The sequence below is a fragment of the Anas platyrhynchos genome, chromosome 18 (assembly GCF_047663525.1).
Source record: "Anas platyrhynchos isolate ZD024472 breed Pekin duck chromosome 18, IASCAAS_PekinDuck_T2T, whole genome shotgun sequence".
Classification (NCBI taxonomy): Eukaryota; Metazoa; Chordata; class Aves; order Anseriformes; family Anatidae; genus Anas; species Anas platyrhynchos.
Genome location: NC_092604.1, coordinates 11,774,548 through 11,789,286, shown reverse-complemented (window position 1 = coordinate 11,789,286; position 14,739 = coordinate 11,774,548). Strand labels below are relative to the sequence as shown.

Sequence of the window (14,739 nt, the reverse complement as noted above, 5' to 3'; positions counted from 1 at the left end):
CACCAGCCACAGCCCCCCCCCAGCTCCCTGTGCCACCCCACGTTGGTCCCCCTGCAGCACCCAAGGGTGCCTGGCTGCTCCCGTCACCCCATGGTGATGCCAACGGGATGCACCCGGCGCTGCCAAAACCCCATCCCGGGGTTTTAGGAGGTCATGGGGCACCTCACAACTGCACCGAGTGCCATCAGTACCAGCACAGCTCCCTCCTCGTGCCCCGGCTCTGCCCCAGCCCGAGCTGCCGGGGGACTCGAGCTGCCTGGCTTCAGGGCCGGCCCTCCCCCCGCGCGCTCTCCCTCTGCACATTTCTACAGCAACGTCGTTTACTTGGTTAAATAACTCATTTATCTTTTTATACTCTCTGCAGATCATAATACACCCACTCTGACAATACCGCACACCAAAGACCTAATTTTAGAAATGGTGTTTATAAGTAATCAGTTTGAAATATTGGAGCAGTCGTATGATGTTTTTTTTTTTTCTTTTTTTTTTTTTTTTTTTCTGAAATACTGACGTTTGCAAGAAAGCTGCTCATAAGGAAAATTCTGATTATAACAACTCATTTAGAATAAATCAGTTTGAAATGGTTTATATAACGCGGCGGTATGCGCTGCGCACGAGCATCCAAGTTTCTGTGTTTTTCCTTTCAGTAAGATGAGATTAAATGAAACCCCAAATGCAAGTGGTTTGGGGCACCTTTTTTTTTTTTTTCTTTCTTTTCTCAAAGCAGAGGAAATGCAGCTTCTCAGCAATTTTATGGCCAATTTGGCTGGGAAAAAAAAAGAGAAAAAAAAAGACAAAAACGACAGCGAGCAGAATTACCTCCCTGTCAGCCCACGCTGCTGCTGCTGCTCACCCCGCTGCCTCGGTCACCTCGCTGGTGTGGGGGTCTCAGCTCGCCCCCAGCTGCACTTTCCTTGCCTGTCCCGATGCTCAGGCCACCGTGCCAAAGCATCCTCCGTGCCCATGCTGGGTACAACGGCACCGTGCACCCCAGCACCCCGCTCAGCAGGGCCCACGTGCACCAGGGTGTTTTGTGCTCTGCCACCCCCCAGCCCATTTTGTTGCCCCCTTTTTACCTGCTCATGGCTTTGAGCTTGCCGAATGTCTTCTTCCTTTATGAGCAGGCACCAAGTGCTCCACAGAGGGAAGGGGCCTCGTGTTCTGGCCGACACCGCATCCTTCTGGACCCCAGCCCTTGATGCTGACCAAGGGCCGGATCCGGCTGTGGGGCTGCGGGTGGGATTTAAAGCACAAAAAACAAAGAGAGAGCGGCCGAGGGGGAGCGTGTGGTGCATGGGGGGGCACCAAACCCAAAGCCCAATAACCCACTGGCCAGCCTGGTGAGGTGCAGGTAGGACCCACGAAAACCCCAAATGCTGGGAGAACTGCTCGAGTGACAGAGGTGGCATCGCGTGGTCCTGCCTCTTCCACACCCCAAAGCTGAGCCTGCTCCCTTCTTCCCCCCATCACACCCAGCTGGGGGTCCCGCAGCTTGTGGGGAGCCCGTGCTGCCCCTGAGTCCCCAGAAACTCCTTGCATCGTGCACCAGGGACCCATCCCGGGGCCATGGGATGCCCGCCAGCACTTTCCTTGTCGATACGAGGCATTTATGGGATCACCCCTGTACCATGCAGCCCCTCCTGCCAGTACCGGTAACATCCATCGCCAATTAGTGACCTCCAGAAAAGAAAGAAAGCAGAGCAAAGAAAGGCTTTTAATTGCAATTTACTTTATTATTTTGTAAATGTGAATTTTACAAAGCGTTTTACAATTAATGATCACGTTTTTGTTTGTTTGTTTGTTTTTTTTATGGATTTTTCATCATATGAAAACAGCTATGAGCACAGTTTCAACTGGGGGGGGGGGGTCCTTAATCCTTTTTTTTTTTTTTTTAGTTACTGATATATCGTGTCAGCCATGGCTACAAAATAACAGTCTTAACTATACAGAGTAAGAGCACATAAATACTAGTGAATAATGCACGATAAAAAAAAAAAAAAAGCTAGCATCTTTCGTGGCTGAGACAGCTGAGAAACATAATTCAGTGGTACTGTGAGATTTTTCTTACAGCACAGAAAGTATTTTTAACAGTCATGAATTACAGTACTACTTAATACCCTATGAAGACGCTTTAAAAACAACCTTGTACTTTTAAGTCCTTTTTCCCAAACATCCTGTCCAAAGGATTAATGTTCTATTTGAATCAAGTGCCATCCAAATGTTCAAGTCAAAAATATTTTATACATTTATACTTAGTTGTTTATTTATTTATTTATTTATTTATTTATTTTTTTGTCTGCTAAAAATAGTATTGCAAGTTTTGGCTTTTATTTTGACATAAAAATCACAATGGTGTGCAAAACGCTTACAGTGGAAGAAACTCGTCAGAACACTTGGAGGTTTTCCCAATTCGAGCGCGCTCGACTTCGCGGATCCAGTTTGTCGGCTGTTGGGGCACTTTCTGCTTGTTTTCTACAAAAACTCCCTCATTTCGAGAGCCACCTTACAGCAAGCCCCGGCTGTCTCGGGCAGGGTAATGCGCACGTTTGCAGCTTGCTCGCTGACAAAATGACAAATTTATACAGCAGGAACACTTTGAAACAGCAGTTGGAGCCCAAGACAGCTCTGAACTCTCAATTTTGTGTTTAGGATTTACTGCCGGCAGAGGCAAACAGGGCTTGTCTCTTAGTTTTCAGTTGGTTAATGGGCCATACACCCTTCTCCACTCGCAGCGAGTTATTTCCATAAAAATAAGCAATCGAACAAAACCTTAGCAGTAAAGCGGCCGAGGACGGGCGCCGCCAGTCCTTCGCTGAGCACCGTGCCCGCGACGCGGCGCTCGGAGGCGTGAAGCGGTGCGCGGCGAGCCCCCCGCCCGCGGGACCCCCATCCCGGGCACCCCACGAGCGGGCCCCTGCCCCGCCGTCATCGTCCCCGTGCCCACCGGCACCGCAGCCACCGCGGGCATCGCCCCCGAGCATCACCCGAAGCATGAGGAGCGGGGCGGCGAGGCCGAAGGCCATGCAGCCCTTCGGCAAGCGGCGGCACGGGGATGGCACGGGGACACCGGGGGCACCCGGTGCCATGGGGGGCACGGGGCCAGCAGCCACGCGGAGCTCGTTAGGCTCACGCTGCGATTTCTTTAAAGGTGCTTGGTATAACTTTAGATATATAATATACATGTAATATTGCTAATAGTCAAGCATAGGAATAAAGGTGCAGACATACCATAAATACTGATGCTTCGATTTTACACTATCAGACCTAGATGAATGCAGTTTCCTATTCACATTATAAAGCAGCCCCAAGTTCTATAATTTAAGATAGTGTCGTAAACAAAGAGGAGGAAGGAGTCGGTCATGATCTGATTTTCTCAATTTGTTTTCCTTGGAAAAAAATGATCAAAAAATTCTAAGGCACTCAGGAAAGCCGCATACAATCGATGGACTGCTCTGTTCTCACGTTACATTCAGTATTTTAAAGGGGTTACTTTTTTTTTTTGTTTTTCGGAAGAATACAATCATTATCCATATAACATTTTCAAACATATCATTAATCCTCCACACACAGGAAACATTAGTGCAAAATGCTTGCCCTCATCTACCAGATAAGGAAAAACCCAACGCCCTTCACATTTTAGAAGTTTGCCTTCCTAATAATAATAATTAATAAAACGAACAAACCCAAATCAGGAAAAAAAAAAAAGAAAGAAAGAAAAAAAAAGAAAGAAAGAAAGAAAGAACCCCAAAAATATACAGGAAGTTGTGCTAGGTATAAAAATATATATTTTCACTGTGCAACTCGACTCTCTTCAGATTCTCTGTCCTAAGCCATTCAAGTACTGCTGCCGCTGTCCCCCGGGGACGCCCGTCTGGGAGCTGGTTTGGTCCAGGACACCTTGAGCCGGCCGGGAGCCCCAAAGTGCCGAAGGGGAGGAGAACCCTTCCCGCTGCCCACCCGCTGCCCACGGCCGCGGGCATTTCGTTTGACGTGGGTAAAGTGCAAACAGGGCCCGGGCTGTGCCCGTCCCGCGCCCCTGCGGCATCGCGCCCGGCCCCGCACGGGGCTGGGGGCACCGGAGGCAGAGAGGAGCCCGGCGTTCACTTGTCTGAGGGCAAAGAGCAGTGGAACGCACGAAGTGCCGGACAGCTTCGTTATCACGATGCAAAAAAAAAAAAACAGCTTCAAGTATCGAAGAAAACAAAACACGCGGCCAAAGGCTGGGTCGGCCTCTCACCCCTCCCCTTCCCTCACTCGAACACAAAGACAGAAGAAAACCCTGAGCAAAGCGCCGTCTGGATTCAGGAACCAAAGCAGGAAAGAAAAGAAGAACACAGCCACAGGAGCCTTCCAAAGTGACCAGTTGTGCACTTGTTCAGAGACCCACACTTAGTACAGGACACACTGTAAATGCCTTTCAAGCAGGCCTGTTAGTCACAGTAAAAATAAAAAAATATAATTAAAAAAAAAAAAAGCCATACTTGGCTTTCACACGGCTGCCCCCATCCTCAGCATCATCACGCACGAGCCTGGTGCCCGCAGGCACCCCGCATTTCCCCGTCCCAAGCCGGGGTGTATGGGGCCGGGCAGCGAGGCTGCGCCGAGCCGTGGCTTTGGGGACGATGGACTGAGATCCCTCGGGGGATGTCCCCCACGGCCGGGTGCTCTCTTGGATCCACCCTCACCCAGCTGGGTCCCCGCAGGCAGCCCAGCCCGGGGACAGCAGCTCTGAACCACAAGCGGGTGGATAAATCCCACAGGGCTTCTTCCCAGGAGGGCCTGTCCGGAGGACGAGCCAGAGGCCAAACGCCTCCTCCTCCCACCAACTTCATGGAGGGGCACGAAGCTAATTAAAAAAAAAAAACAAAACACAAAACAACCCTTTTTGTACCCAATACACTGCAGCTAAAGACGGAAGAGCAGACTGCTGGCCCCAGCGAGGTCCCAGCCTACGGCAGCCACCAAGGGACGCGGCTTTGGCAGCCCCCCCATGGGGCGCCGAGCAAGGAGAAGGAGACAAGGAGCCACTCGGGGCGGGAGAGCGAGAGGAACGAAACCCAGAACCCAGCCGCATCGAGAAACAACACCAAAGGAAAAAGGGCAGGGCTCAGCCTGCAGCCCACGCATCCTCCCTGCACGCACGCCGGGACGCGGGGGCAGCCCCCGCTCCCTGCGCCGGGTCCTTCGCCGACCTTCCACCGACAGAAGCGTTGAACAATTTCCCCCACCCTGTGCCACTTGGCTAGAGCCGTTCCGCGAGAGAAAAATCCTTGCCAGTCAAACCACTCGTACCCTAACACATCTTGCTTTCCTGTGAAGCGACGGTGAAACTCTCTTTTCAAGGAAAAGGTTAACGATGGCTTTACTTCTGAGCTGAGAAATGGATGGGGTGGTGATGGCGGGGGTGGTTGGGGGGTGTCTAGCTTTTCTCCTCCCCTTCTTAGAAAAAGAAAAATAAGGAAAAAAAAAAAAAAAAGGAAAAAGCTACAATCTTATAGACTAACCTCAGGAATATCAAAAAAGGAGCCCAATAGTTTTTTCTTTTTTTAAGTAGGTCGCCACAGACCTAGTCGTTTACAGTATAACGAATGCGATTATTTCCTTCATAAATTTTAAATACAAGCAGAATAAAAATCACATTTTTTTCAGGCAACAGTAGCAGTTCAGTAGGTAAGTGGCTTGATCACATTTTTGTTTTGTATTAGTAATGCATGCAAGCAGCTTTAGTATTACAGATCCCTTATAGGTCACAAAACGTTTGCTCTCTTTATAAAGTCCCTCCGTAAGTACCATCTTGTCTTCTCACCGGAGTTTCGGGCCGGCTGGAGGAGCCAGAACCTTGTTCAAAAGGTTGCGGAGTGCTTTGGGTATCCGATGCCATAGCATCTGTGGCAGCTGCCTCTTGTATAACAGAGCCAGCCCCTTCGGCATCCTCGCTCTGTTCAAAGGACTGGCTGGATCCATTGCTTAGATCTACGTTCACCGTGTTAGTTCTCAGAGCTACTATAGTTCCTGAATCGCTCCTCCTTTCTGCATAGATTCGCTGCTCAAAGACCTGAGCAGAGTTGGGCTGGAATTCGGGATCCAGGGGGACACTGTTTGTGGTGGAGCCCATGACCGTGCGGTACATCTCCATCCCCTCCGGCAGCATGGACTTAATCTTCGGGAGCCAGCGCTTGCGGACCCGGCGGGCGTTGGTGCACATATCGGCCGCTATAACATTCATCTCGCTTTCCTTAAAGCTCGGGGCAAAATTCTGACAATACACTGCAAAGACAGGGATACACACAGCTGAGGAGTCAGGGAAGCAACACCGTGAGGCCGAGCGACCTCAGCCTCGCCCGACCTGGACGCGCGCCGATCGCCAGCAGGTGGAGGAGCTCGGACCCGCAGAAAAGGGCTCCTCAGCTCCAGGGGCAGCCAGGAAGGGATGCAGTGGAAGGCAAAGAAACCCCAAAGGGACTGGAGGAAGGGGGGTGGAGAAAGACCAAGCACTCCCTGGGGATCTGGAGAGCCCCAGAGGCACCAAGCTCCTGACCACCGGCCCCGGCTGCCAGCAGGGAAAGGCCGGAGGAGAAATGGGCACACAAAAGAGCAACAGAGGCTCCTAAAAACGAGCTCCATCAGTGGCTCTGAGAACGTGGTGGTGCACAGCTACTGGGGAGGGGTGAGCTCGGTGAGCCCAGCCCTGCTCTCCACGCGGGTCAGGCACCCGATGTTGTGGAGCAAGATCCAAGCACTGCCTTGACAAACAACCATCAGCTACAGCTTGTGCACCGCCTGTTTCTAATACTTCCATTTTTTTTCCTAAATCTTCCACCCTGCACATGACAGCGTGCTGTGGGCACTGTCACTGCACTACGAAGCCTTTCCAACCTCCAAAATGACCTACGAGCCTCAACAGGGAGCACAGCTTGGCTGAAACGCTGCCTGCCCGGGCTGCCGGGGGGCTCTCGGAGAGCTCCACGCACAGGCTCCAGGCAAGCACAAGCAGCATTTCCTAGTGATTCTCTCTTTATGTACCGAACATCTGCTGGTTTATCCTTTTCCTCCATGTGCTGCAAATCTCAGAGGGTGGCTGGAAGGCCCCTGGAGTTCAGCAGCAGAGCAACAATCAGGGAGAGGAAAAGATTTATCTTCCAAATCTCTCTCTCTCTCAAAAAAAAAAAAAAAAAAAACTTAGAGTTTCATTTTCCAGCACAATATTTACATAAAGATTTACTATCCAGAATCCAGCGAGGGTGAGAGAACATTTGCTTTCCACCATATATCAAGCACACGCTGGACAGGCTCCGCCGTGCCGACCGTCAGCGCTGCCCGCGGCACCGCACTGCTCCGGCTCCAGCCAGCGCCGTGTCGGCAGCGCCCCGGCACGCAGGGGGAGCTCAGCAGCCACGATTAACCACGGGTTTCTGGAGCCTGCTGCAGAAAACTGAACCACCTGGGTGCCAGTAACACAACCCTCTTTTCTCAGCACTGGCTGCTGGGCACAAGCTCGCCAAGCGAAGGGCACTCCGTCAGGTACCCCACACTGGCTCCGAAGTCAGGGTGTAAGCGGTGACACACGGGGACCTTACCTGCAGGACAGGGGAAGGGGTGCTCGTTTTGAACAGCTGAATTTTTCGGGCCCCAGCTCTAAGGCAGCCCAGCTGCTCTACGGACAGACCTGCTGAGCCACACGGCACGATGCAGGGCTTTGCTTGGGGTTCAAATGTTAAAAACAAAAGCTAGTGCTGCTTTACGCAAACTTATAAAAAGGAAATTATTTGCAGCAGGGTTCTTTTCAGTCATTTTTTAAAAAAAAGTCTATAAAACATATTCTAAAACATATAAGCCAGGGCACAGAGACCTGGTCCTGCAGTATCAAGCTCCGCTTGATGCTAAAAGCTTGATTTTCATTTACTTCTTAGAGCACCCAGTAATTAACTGGGAAATTCGGGTTCTAACACATAGCAAAACAGTTAGGTAGCAATAATGCTTTCTGTTAAGATATTGCCAAATAAAAAAAAAAAAAAATCAGAACAAAAAATGACATGAAAAATTAATTTCCCTGTAACCTAATTTCACCATTAAGCTCCCCCTGTAACGCAACAGAGCGGGCCTTCCCTGCTTGGGTTTCGGCTTTGCTCCCGGCATGCTGCTCCAACACAGCAGCAGCAAACCTCTCTCCTTACATTTCACTGCGTTAAGGACCCTGCTGTCCAGGGGCTTCCTGCTAGGGTCGCTGGTGGAGGACCGGATTCCAGTTCCGCAGCTATTGGCAAGTGTGTTCCTGCAAGAAAGGCAAAGGAAGATCCTTACACCGGGGACTCCGAGCCCAGCAGCCGTCTGAAGCCCCGCACAAAGACACCAGCCTCTTCTGCTTAGTTTGGGCAGAGGGCACTGAGCTCCGAGATTTTAAGGCACAGAACTGGAAAATTTGGTGTTGAGGCTCAGGCATGGCTGAGAAACAGCAGAGAAATAAGCGTGGCATACACAGAGCATGGTGTGCTCACACATCATCTGCTAATGTAGTTAAACCACCAGAAAATAAACCGAGTCCCTGGGGGGAGCACGGGCTGCGGGAGGACATACCGATCAAAGAACGTGGCCAGAAGACGTCTCAGGAGGACCTTGTGTTTGACACCGGCACATAAGTGGCAATTCATCAGCTGCCCCCGCGTGATGTAAACACCTGAGCCTGGAAGAGAGGGAGAATTCAAAGTTAAGCCCTCGTGCTGCTGACAGGGGCCGCCTTCGACCCGGGATTTCTGCTTTGCTGCTCGGTCACGATCCCGACACAGCCCAGAGGGGAGCGTGCAGCCAGCAGGGGCATGGGCAAGGCTGGCGGGGCCGCTATTACAGCCCCTCGGGGTCTTGGCAAGAGCCAGGTAGTGGCATTCCCGATTTTAGCCACGCAGGAAGGAGGTCTGTGGAAGTCAAATGAGTGGAATTTTTTTTTCTCTCTCTTTTTCTTTTTTCTTTTTTTTTCTTTTTCCAAAGACACACAGTACAAGGCTTTATCCTGTGATACCATACACACAACCAATTATCTATTTTCTTCTGAAGGAAGAAAACCCCAAACCGTTTGGCTTTTTCTTCTCTCCAGTGAAAGATCGAAGAACACAACTAAACTGAAAACAACAAAAAACCCACCTAGCACAGAAAGCAGCGCTCATTACGCTACAGATCTGACCGTTTCCAAAAATCCCAGCCCCTAACCTCTTGATACTTCTGGCGAGCTGGGAATTTTTGCTTCTAATGCCCAGAACTGCTGACTTTGAAACACACGGGCTTTAGGGATGTTCTCCAGCAGCTGGAGGAGCCCTGCCAAAGCGGCTTTAGCCCTGCAGAGGTTTGGCAGCAGACCCCGCAGGTTCCTTCCCCTTCCCTACAGAGTGCCCAAAGGACAGGAGCACGCAGGCAGGGGGGAGCTGGGGCTTGGGCTTGCTTTTAATTAGGGTTAAATAACAGGCGATAGCGGGATCCAAAACACCCTACACTCCCGAGACATAAAAACATCTACCGGAGGAATAAAATTACCTCCTGGATTTCCAGCACAGCCTTCAGATTATTGTCCTTAATCTGCGGGATGAAGGCAGAGCTGCTGGGGGGTGGCTGTGCTGGGGGGGAAGGCAGCACCCCCGGGCTTGGGGGGGGCCCCGAATTTGCTGCTGCATGGGGCAGTGTGCCCACCGAGCCCGGGGTTGCCAGAGGTTTTCCTGACCTTTGTGGAAAAAAGCTTGCAGAAGGCAAGCGAGCACCAGCACGGGTTTCAGAGCGGCTCCGCGCACTGCATCTGCCCGTCGGATTTACTGTGAGCATCGCGAGGCTGGTTTAAGACCCTCTCAGAGAAAGCTGCTGAAGTTTGCAGAATCAGCGATGGCACGAAAAAGCCGAGACAAAGGAAAATGCTCGGAACGGAGAGTTTACGTGAGCCCCGGGTCCGGCCCCCCCGGCTTGGGGACAGCAATTAGCCATCTCGCCTTTCTGCCCCCAGTAGCAGTATTTTAACACATAAGCCAGAATGCCAGCCGCTACCAAGGGTAACTTCACTTTAATAAATAAAAAATAACCCGGGCAGCCACTATCAGTTAGAGATATTAATCTGCTTTTTTTTTTTTTTTTCCAGATTGAAAAATGTAAATCAAGCAGAGCTGCCTCGAGCCAATTTGCAGCTCGCACTGTGAAAATAACCTGCACCACTTGATGTTTTTAAGAAGTCTCAGAGAAAATGTAAATGGGTACAAAATGAATATTCCAGATACAAAATAAATACCGGTGGCTTTGTGCGCGTTGTGCTGAGTGCTTTTCGCTCCTGCCTGCCCCTGCAAACCTACCGTTGATCAGGCAGGAGCCGTTTCTGGGCAATCCCTGAAATGAAGATTCCCTCTGCAAACTGATGACAAAACCCTGCTACTCACCCAGAGATAAGAGGCCAGAAAGGACTGCGGGTTTGGATTGATTTTGCTCCCATGCCTCCTTTTTACAGCGAGGGCTTTGCAGGTGTAAATGAGGCTGCAGGTAAGGGACGTGGCACACAGGTCACCTCACCTACACAGCTACACGGGGGGAAAACAGGCAACTGCCATGCCGTGGGGGCAGCAAAAGGGATCTGGGGCAGCTTCCTGAAGCTCTTCAGACCAGATTTGATCCAGACAGCGCAGCACAGCCGCTCTGCCCTGCCCTGTGTCCAGCCCTGCAGCACCAGGACCCCCGCAAGCACCACCTCCCAACCCCAACACCCTTACATCCCTCACAGAGCAGCCCTGAATTCTCCAGGGACGGTAAATTGCCCCCAAACCGAAAAGAAAGATGCATGAAAGGACCGAGCAAAATTGATTCCTTCCCCTCCTTCCAACCGCAGCGTATGACAGCTTAAAACATCCCCCATTTAAAAAAAAAAACACTTCGACAGGTTTTTCAAAGCTTGTTCACTGACACAAATTTAATTTCTATTGCTTTGTAAATCTTATAGTGTGATGATTTTTTTTTTTTTTATAAGATCTGTGCATCTAAATCAAAATACAATTGCAATGCAGCCCACACCAATCAGGAAGAACACAAGCTGCAGAATTCAATTAAAATGCTAAATTAATTCAATTGAATAAATCCTGTTAATGACACATTTTTCTATCAGCAAATTAAAGGAAACTTAGAACTTTTTTTTTTTTAAAAAAAAGATGATTGGTGATGAATAATCCAGAAAGACACTGCAAGGGCACACAAAGCACACGGCTCCAGCAATGGTGCGAGATGAAGAACGCATTTCAAGAAGGAAAGTATCAGTGATCGCCAGCGATTGCCAAGCCAAGAAAAGTTCCCCCCCTTATTACCTGCAACGAGCTCGAGTTTCTCTCCAGGATCTCCCTCCGAGTAGAGTTTTGGGTGGCAGCGGTATCCGATTTGACTGATAAGACTGGCTGGGAGAGCAACTAAATCCCGGCGTATGAGGACACAGGAGCGGTTCTCCAGCGGGATCTGCTCTGGCTTTTCTTGAGCAACTTCAAAATTAAAAGGGAAAGACATGAACACGGATTATTAGGCAGGCACAACGTTAAGAGAAGGTCAGGTTTCAGCTTTTCAGAAAGCTCCTGCAGCCACCTCTCCCTCCAGCAGCCGCTGCCTCGGGTCTGCAGCCCCACGTGGAGGCTCACCGGGCTCTCCACGGGCAGCAGCAGCCTCGCAGTTGTGCCTGGATGCTGCGAGAGGGACTCCTGGAGCCTAATTACACTTTAACTGGTTCTAGGTTAATCATTTATGAAAGTGGGCAGCTCTGCACATCTGCCATCAGTCTGGAAATGAAGCATGCAGCGCCGGCTTCCCCGAGCACTCGCAGAAGAACAAGCTGGCAATCCAACCACGGTCTCTAACACAGGCACTGAACTGCTCGGATTTGATAAATATCTACCTCAGATCCCTAAATACTTCTTATGTTTTCCCTGCTGAAGTTACGGTCAGATTTTGCAGGCACACACAGCCCCAGGGACAGTCACCAGCTCACCTCCCTCGCCACGACAAGCGTGACCCCAACCGAGAGACCAAAAATTGTGTTGAGCTGCGGCTGCAGGACCCAGTTACATGACTGCAATTTCCCTGCTGCATCTCCAGAGCCCACCAGCAAACATTGATGCTGGAAACCCCACAAAAATGCTTAAAAGCACAAATCCCAGCAGGATAGGGCTGGCATGAGTGTACAGGGACTGCAGATGCACCGGGACAGGCCGGGAGCAGCTACAGCTCCTGGGTTTCACCCCAGCTGTGCAGCGATCCGTCCCTCCTCCCCAGGAAGGGCTGATAACGTGGCAAGTGCCATGCATGAAATCAAGTCCAGCTCTACGCTGTGATACCCGTGAACACCGATAAAAGAAAGACCAGCAATTAGACTTTCCAAACTCGAGACCTTCCCTCCTCAGGAGTCGACGCGCTCCGCAGCCGCGATGCCCTGCGGGCCGTGCTTCCTCTCTGCAGATAAACCGGCCGGTTTTGCAGACCTGTTGCTGCAGTAGCAGCACAAAGGGTCAGTGTTCCAGCTGGGACATGCCCGCTGTATCCAGTTGCTCCCTGCCACCACCGCAGGGGCTGGACCCGTCGGTGTCCTCCCTGCAGCACCGAGACCCTGCGCCGGGGCTGCGAGGGGCGCACAGCTCGTCCTTGTGTGACTCAGGACTGATGGCATCAGCATAACCCATGTGCACACCCTCAAGCCCATGCCCCTGCCATCTCAGCCCTGTTATTCACACAGAGTGGCCGTGCTCCGTCCTGCTGCAGTCCAGGTTTAGGGCAGGAGACCTGAGGGACCTGTGCGCCCCGATGGTGATGGGCAGAGCGCGTCCCGTTAGGCACAGCGCAAATAAACCCAAAGAGATGGGTGCCAAATATCCTATTTATACCAGGGAGAGGGAAAACAAAAGGCCAGCTCTGCTGTCCTTCAGACGTTTGGTTCTGGCAGAGCGTGCCCACAGAAGCACTACGGCAGCACAAAGGCCCCTGCGAAGCAAACACAAACGTGGAGGGGGAGAGGGACGAGCAGATCCTGGGAGGCACCGCAGGAAGCTCCCGGCCAGCATCCCCTGAGTGCTTCTCTGCCATGTACAAACCCAACCACATTCCTCCCAATTTCAGATGCCATCGACCGCACACGGCTCTCGTTCTGCCGAAAAGTCCCCAGGAGCCTTGGGATGTGCAAGGTCTTTAACAGCAGCAGTGGGAGAAAGGCGAACCGTGCTGCTGGGGTAAGCAGCTGCCAACAGCTTTCTGCCTTGCACGCACGACCCTGAAGCAGCAGGGTCACAAGGCAGAGGTGACAACGGGGCCATGGCTGTGCACATGGCTTGTGATAATTGCGGTAATTGTGATAAATGCTGAGAGGGAGAGCAATGCCCGCTCCGAGCCTCTCTGCACACACACGGCATCCACGCTGCCGAGCAGAAATCCACCACAAAACCCCACCACAACCAGAAGCAGGATGCTCTGCCCTATTTGCGTAAAACTGCAATTTAATATTTTTTTTTTTTTAAACTAATGACTCAGGTAAGAATTCCCCGAGATATTTATCACCATCCACAAACTGGCAGATCCTGTGCTGCTAAAGAGAAGCTGATACCGATGCTCAGGAAGGTTTCAGAGGCCTCCAGTGATTATTTTTTTTTTTTGCAGGTATGAACTGCAGGTCTCCAGAGGAAGCAATTGCAATCAATACAAACACTTCAGAGCAGAAGGGACAGCCAGAAGGTCCTCACTACTTCTGAGCTAATACTTCTATAATTGAAAAAAAGAAAAAAAAAAAGATAGAAGTCAGGCTTGGGACAGAAATAGCAACGGGTTGCTGCTGTGATCACACCGGGGCTCCTTCAGACGGCTGCGCTGGGTAAAACCTGCAGGGGCACTGCATGGTGTTGGCCATCCATCGTGGCACATGGGGGCTGAGGGGCTCCTTTCGCCCCACAGCACCCACCTGGTGGTTCTCTGTACCCCTGTGGCCCTGCCCTCCTCAGCCCGACCTGGCTGAAGACCTGGAGCTCCTCCACCGGCACACCTCCTCTGCCCCCCATCGCAAGCAATCGCTCCGTATAAAACCAGGCTGGGGCACCACAGAGCCCAGCGTAGCAATAACAAGGCACGCAGGAGAGAACGAGAGCTGCATCAGCACTTTTCCTGGAGAAATTTCAAAGAATGCGGCGTCAAACCCGCTCCCTGAAAGAAAAGCAGCTTTTGAGGGAAGCAGCGGTGACACGCGGAAACCCACACCGGGGAGAGCTGGTGGCAATCCTGCCTCGCGAGCACTCCTTGCTTTTGAAGTCAGCTCGTCTTAGACACATGGAGCCATGGAGAAGTTAACATTTCTTCTGCTGAAATCAAATATTTCTGAAAAACAACCCAAAATGTGATCTAACAAGACAAAGCGCGCCCGATCCACTATTACAACTCAAGCACATCTCTCCTGCCGTCTACAAACCTCTCACTAAACAGGCGCACAAACCGTTTTTGGAATTCGTCTCGATTCAAGCATTAGCACAACCTCAATGCCCCCAAAGAAAAATGAGCAAAGATTGAGGGCTTTCAGCTCCCCCAGCCAGCAGATAGCCATCGCCGCGCACAGAACAGTTATGTAAAGCCACGGGACACAAGGGACACTTTGGTCCCATGTTCTCAAAGAAAGCAAGTCTGTTTGGCCTCTGTGCGCGGAAGAACAGGATAGTATTCGCTTCTAATTAATGTGTATCTTCAGAGGGCAGCAGCTCCTTCCCTTTCAATGCA

At 51.2% G+C, this 14,739-nt stretch overlaps 1 protein-coding gene and 1 pseudogene across 9 annotated transcripts in view; both read right to left on the bottom strand.

The window, feature by feature from the left end:
• Positions 1-1,709: 1,709 nt before the first annotated feature.
• LOC139999014 (uncharacterized) lies at positions 1,710-5,380 on the bottom strand (annotated as a pseudogene).
• Positions 5,381-5,531: 151 nt separating this feature from the next.
• The window catches only part of NACC2 (NACC family member 2), a 45,463-nt gene continuing 36,255 nt past the window's right edge, over positions 5,532-14,739 (bottom strand). For all 9 annotated transcript variants that reach the window (XM_027470681.3, XM_027470680.3, XM_072025204.1 and 6 more), the window contains 4 exons: positions 11,316-11,483; positions 8,575-8,680; positions 8,175-8,272; positions 5,532-6,267 (listed from right to left, as the gene is read on the bottom strand). In XM_027470681.3, the coding sequence (XP_027326482.2) occupies positions 5,768-6,267; positions 8,175-8,272; positions 8,575-8,680; positions 11,316-11,483 (872 nt within the window). In that variant the 3' untranslated portion in view covers positions 5,532-5,767. The remainder of the gene's footprint in view (positions 6,268-8,174; positions 8,273-8,574; positions 8,681-11,315; positions 11,484-14,739) is intronic.